The sequence below is a fragment of the Labeo rohita genome, chromosome 24, assembly GCF_022985175.1.
Source record: "Labeo rohita strain BAU-BD-2019 chromosome 24, IGBB_LRoh.1.0, whole genome shotgun sequence".
NCBI classification, from domain to species: Eukaryota; Metazoa; Chordata; class Actinopteri; order Cypriniformes; family Cyprinidae; genus Labeo; species Labeo rohita.
Window position 1 is genome coordinate 1,067,896 of NC_066892.1, and position 6,024 is coordinate 1,073,919.

The window sequence follows — 6,024 nt, forward strand, 5'->3', positions numbered from 1 at the left end:
CAAAACTTCACTAACATTTAATTTTAATGTTTAATTTTACATTATATGCAGTATCTCTAAAGCTCTAGTCTAGAAATATTAACTTCGTTCTGAGCACTGAACATGGAAATATAAACAATAAATTTAAATCAAATTTAATAAGACAATAGAAGTGTAGGTGGTGAATGATTAGAGATTACTTAGAAATATAAAGTATCACCCTGTCCATTACTGAAATGGCTATGAATTTTTTTTTTCCATTTAAATCACTTGCAGTGTAAGTGGTGTCCTATGTGGAGCTGATGAGATTTGATTTCTGTTTTCTGTAGAGTGTCCAGTGTTCCTTAGCAGCTCCTGAATCTACAGACGTAAATGACGATCCCTTCATTTCGCTCTTCTTTTTTGATGGCCTGAGAGAATCTGTCGATCAGCTGAGAGACAAACTGGAGGATTTCTGCAAAGAGGAGCTCAAGAAGATCTCAGACAGAGGTAAAGTCCTGGAGATTCATCTGCTCTCAGAAACGAGTCCATCATCATGTCATATCATGGAGAACTTCATATTTGCAACATTACTGCAGTTTTTAAGGCTGTTGTCCTGCTTCTCTGTAACCTGTATTCTTTGAGTGTTTGTCTGACACTGACATCTAGTAGACATTTAATGCTTTACATGCTCACAGACACACCTGTTTTACAAACGTCACTCAATCACAGAAACAGTAATGACCAAAGTTCAGGGAAAAAGCAACTGAAGTGTAGTTTAGCTGTCGTGTGTTTGTGTCTCTGTATTCGTGCAGTAAAATGGCAGAAGCCAGATTTTCTCAGGATCAGTTGACGTGTCCAGTGTGTCTGGATCTCCTGAAGGATCCAGTGACCATCCAGTGTGGACACAGTTACTGTAAGAGCTGTATTACAGACTGCTGGGATCAGGAGGATCAGATGAGAGTCTACAGCTGCCCTCAGTGCAGACAGACCTTCATTCCAAGACCTGATATAGGGAAAAACACCATGCTGGCTGAACTGGTGGAGAAACTGCAGAAGACCAAACTTCCTGCTGACTGTGACGCTGGAGCTGGAGATGTGCAGTGTGACGTCTGTACTGGAACAAAATACAAAGCCATCAAGTCCTGTCTGGTTTGTCTAAACTCTTACTGTCAGAATCATCTTGAACAACATGAGAGTTGGTTTAAAGGAAAGAGACACAATTTGACTGATGCCACTGGACGACTGCAGGAGATGATCTGCCAGAAACATGAGAAGCTTCTGGAGGTTTTCTGTTACACTGACCAGAAATGTATATGTGTCCTGTGTATGGATGAACATAAAACCCACGACACCGTATCAGCTGCAGCACAGAGGACAGAGACCCAGGTATTTAAAACTAGACACTAGTAAAATATTGCTAAACGCTCCACATGCTTCATGATACTTCATGTACGATGATTCTAACTGCTTATCATTTCTGGACTTTGAACCTACAGCTGTTTAAATAAGTGACCTTTAAACTATCTCACGCATGCTTATTGGATTTATCTGTTCACATGATGATTTTTTTTCTTTTGTTTTAAAAAACTTATATAAGCAGTGTCCCTGTGTGGAGCTGATGAGTTTTGATTTCTTTTTTTCTGTAGAGTTTCCAGTCTCTCTCTGCACCTCCTGAATCTACAGACGAAAATGACGATCCCTTCAGTTCTTTTGTCTCTTTTGATGACCTGAAAGAATCTGTCCATCAGCTGAGAGACAAACTGGAGGATTTCTGCAAAGAGGAGCTCAAGAAGATCTCAGACAGAGGTAAAGTCCTGGAGATTCATCTGCTCTCAGAAACGAGTCCATCATCATCTCATATCATGGAGAACATCATATTAGAAATGTCTTAGGAATTAATGCAGAATCATGAGAATCACACTGTTCATGTCTGTTGATTTCCACAGTCACATCCACCAACATTGTTCCCAGGACCAGGAACGACTTCCTACAATGTAAGTCAGTAAGAAAACAAGCAGAAAAACTCACTGAGTGTGTTCATGTTCTTCCTGTAGAAGGTGAAAGAAGAGTTTTATAATTGATGATGTAAATGATATTAGCACAGGATATCTGCTCCTCTGTACTGAGACACTGATGATACACTGAACATGAAGAGTTCAGCTACATGAAAACATCAAACAGATTCATAATTCCTGATTCTGATGTGTTTTATCTCCATCAGATTCCCATCAGCTCACTCTGGATCCAAACACAGTGAATAAAAGCCTCCGTCTGTCTGAGAGCAACACAGTTGTTACTAAAACTGGCACAGTCCAGTTGTATCCTGATCACCCAGAAAGATTTGATCATTGGCCTCAGGTGTTGTGTAGAGAGAGTGTGTGTGGACGCTGTTACTGGGAGCTGGAGTGGAGTGGAAATAATGGTGTGTATATATCAGTGTCATATAAGAGTATCAGCAGGAAGGGATCGGGTAATGAGTGTTTGTTTGGACGTAATGATCAGTCCTGGAGTTTGTTCTGCTCTCCCTCCAGTTACTCATTTGGACACAATAAAATATGGTCTGTTCTCCCTGTAAAGTCCATCATCAGTAGAATAGGAGTGTTTGTGGATCACAGTGCAGGAACTCTGTCCTTCTACAGCGTCTCTGACACAATGAACCTCATCCACACAGTCCAGACCACATTCACTCAGCCGCTCTATCCTGGGTTTGGTGTTTATTCTGGATCATCAGTGAAACTGTGTTGATGAGTCAGAATAGACTGATGAGAGATTCCACCCACAATGCTTTGAGCTGATGATGAATCAGTAACAGTGAGATGTTATAGAGTCTCTTCTTTTCTCTTCATGACATTAATACTGCAGCTGGACTTCTGTCACTGAAATAACATGTCAGAATAAATGTGCGTAATAAATTCTCATATAGACAGTAAGATCAGTGTGTGTGTGAGGAATGTCTTTATATGAAATTCTAATGGCATGCTAGTTAGAGATTGAACTGTACAGAAATTTAAATCTACAAGTAATGCTAATACACACTACACGTAGTTACGCGGTGCTGATGTTGTTAACTTTACCAGTTTGAGAACAAGTATAACAATATTAATTTGCACACTTTGATGTGATATGAGCTAAGCAATTGTTATTTTAAATCACCATTGGTAGCATGATTTACCATAATGCTTTTTTTCCTCAGATGGTCAGAACAAAAATGGCAGACATGTTACTTACTTGCTCAGATGACAATAACCGGTGAAAATGCTTATTTGGGTCTTGATTCCAAGACATAGAATCTGTGATTCCTAAGTACAGTATCCACACGGGTGGATACCCCTAAACACATTACATTCAACCCACGTAAATATGATAATTCGGCAATTAACTGCAATTGCAGGTTTCAAACAAAAATGGTGACAAAGAGGCAAAACTTACAATCTGCAGCTTTAAGGTGTCCTTGTTACAATGCAATTATTCATTTAAGTACTGAGTTGTAACTGCATATACTTACTATATGGTTAGGATTAGGATTTGGCTTCGGTTTCAATTCCCCACATATAAATAGGGGCTCCCAGATGCCCGCAATTTATATACAGAATAATTACCCAATTATATAACTGTGAGAGAAACCAATATATGTTTTCCTCCCATCTCGTATTTATGGGTTTCATAGTGACATGACATTTCCTTTCTGAACAAAGTATGATCGGATTTGGACACAAATATCTTTGATTTATTAGGAATTTAATAGTTAATAGGAAACACTCTTTTTTTGAGTCAGAACTACCCATACTATAGACTGGTGTGTTTTTGTATTAAAATACTGTTACATTTGATGTCCAGTGTGCACAAAAAATTGATAAAAAATTGTGATTAAAAATGGTGAATAGATTTTTAATCAAATAGATCGACTTAACCAATCTAACCGAATCAAGAACTCTGGCACTACAAAATTTGTGAAACACAAAAGGGACTGAAAGACTCTTGTGTTGGAAGAGAATGGTAAGGATCCATCACTCTGGATCTGAACACAGTGAATAAACACCTCCATCTGTCTGAGAACAACACAGTTATTACTAACACTGGCACAGATCAGTCGTATCCTGATCATCCAGACAGATTTGATTATTTTCTTCAGGTGTAGAGAGAGTGTGTGTGGACGCTGTTACTGGGAGCTGGAGTGGAGTGGAGTTGTTGGTGTGTCTATATCAGTCTCATATAAAAGCATCAGCAGGAAGGGATCGGGTGAGGAGTGTTTTTGTAATAATCAGTCCTAGAGTTTGTTCTGCTGTTGTTCATCTAGTTACTTATTTGGACACAATAACATATGGACTGATCTCCATGTAAAGTCCATCATCAGTAGAATAGGAGTGTTTGTGGATCACAGTGCAGGAACTCTGTCCTTCTACAGCGTCTCTGACACAATGAGCCTCATCCACACAGTCCAGACCACATTCACTCAGCCGCTCTATCCTGGGTTTACTGTTTTTTATGGATCATCAGTAAAACTCTGTTGATGATTCTAGATTGAAGAGGGATTCTACCCATAATGCTTTGAGCTGCATTATGGGCTATAACCCATATGTTATAGATTTTCCTGGTTATAGATTTTCTTTTATTTGTGTGGATGGAAGTGTGTGTGTCAGCTACTAAACGCCCAGAGAGGCCACTCACCTGCAATAAACCATCCTCGCTCTGGCCCGGCAGCATTGCTCATGGGTGTCCGAGTTCTTAGTTGAGCCAAAGCATGGATACAGTTAAGTTGGATAATACCAAAACTTTATAAAAAAAAAAAAAAAAAACTTTATCACAAACAGGAGGGGGGAATGATAAAGGGGTAACGACTTAGATAGCAAGCATCCATTGAAACAATGTTTATGTCAGTGTTGATGACTTAACTTTAATTGCACTGAATTAACATTCATTCTCACAACCACGAGTTTATATCAAGCAATTCTTTCCTTTTTCATGTAATCGCGAGTTTATATCTGACAATTCAGACTTTATTTTTCAGAATTGCAACTTTCTTTGCAAGTTTATATCACCCAATTCTGACATTTTTCTCGCAGCTGCAAATTTTTCTGTTGATTAAATCTATATCTTTTTGTTAAGATCAAAATGAGAATTTAAATTAATTGACTTTCTTTAACAAGAAAAATATACTTTTGCGCCAGGTTTTATAAAATAGTTTTCATAGAAATATTGTTTAGTGCAAGTTTTTTTTTTTTTATTGGCTCAAATTAAAATATAGATGTGAACCATTAACCATTTAATTGGCTGAATGAAAACATATTTAGTGCAAATTATTTTTGATTGGCTCAAGTTATAAAATATAGATGTGAACCACCCTGTTGAAAAAAACAGCATATGCTGGTAAGGTAGGTTTTGATGCTGGGATGCTGGTTTTAGCTGGTCCTTAGCTGATTTATGCTGGCTCTTTGCTGGTTTAATTTGGTCCTGGACCAGCACATGACCAGCAAAAACTAGCATCCCAGCATCAAAACCTACCTAACCAGCATATGCTGTTTTTTTTTTGTTTGTTTTTTTTGTTCAACAGGGCATTACCCTATTTTTTTTTTCAATTAGATGAATTAAAACATTTTTTCAGTGTAAAAGAAACCTAATGCCTTGCTAAGTTCAAGGAAAACAAACAAACAAACAATAAAAAATACAGGTTGATTAGATATAAATGGGAGCGAACAAGACATGAAGCGGGCAAGCTTTTATTGAATAGAGACATGGACATTTAAACAGGCAAGGGTCAGACACCAGCAAACAGATATAAATAGGACAAGACAAAAGAGACAAACAGGTAAACGGGTAATCCAGCAGACAGGTGAGAAACAGACAGAATGTGGTAAACCAGGCAGGAATCAAGATTTGGGGAAAAAACAGACTAGACTAGACTAAACTAGACTATGGAAAATAGTTATTTAGCATAGAAAAACCTCTTCCCCACTGACATCCATTTAAAAAATGGCCTCTTGTTTCTTTCCTTGCATACCGTAAAAACTGCAGCGTCAGCATTAGTCATTACACTTTTTTTTGTGTAAAGGTTGCAGGCTTGCC

At 38.1% G+C, this 6,024-nt stretch overlaps 1 protein-coding gene across 1 annotated transcript; it reads left to right on the plus strand.

Moving 5' to 3' along the window:
• Window positions 1-743: 743 nt before the first annotated feature.
• LOC127155983 (tripartite motif-containing protein 16-like) lies at window positions 744-2,855 on the plus strand. Its single transcript, XM_051098629.1, has 4 exons — window positions 744-1,347; window positions 1,608-1,767; window positions 1,908-1,955; window positions 2,183-2,855. The coding sequence occupies exons 1-4, from the start codon at window positions 778-780 to the stop codon at window positions 2,704-2,706; spliced, it is 1,302 nt and encodes a 433-aa protein (XP_050954586.1). The 5' UTR covers window positions 744-777; the 3' UTR covers window positions 2,707-2,855.
• Window positions 2,856-6,024: the final 3,169 nt, after the last annotated feature.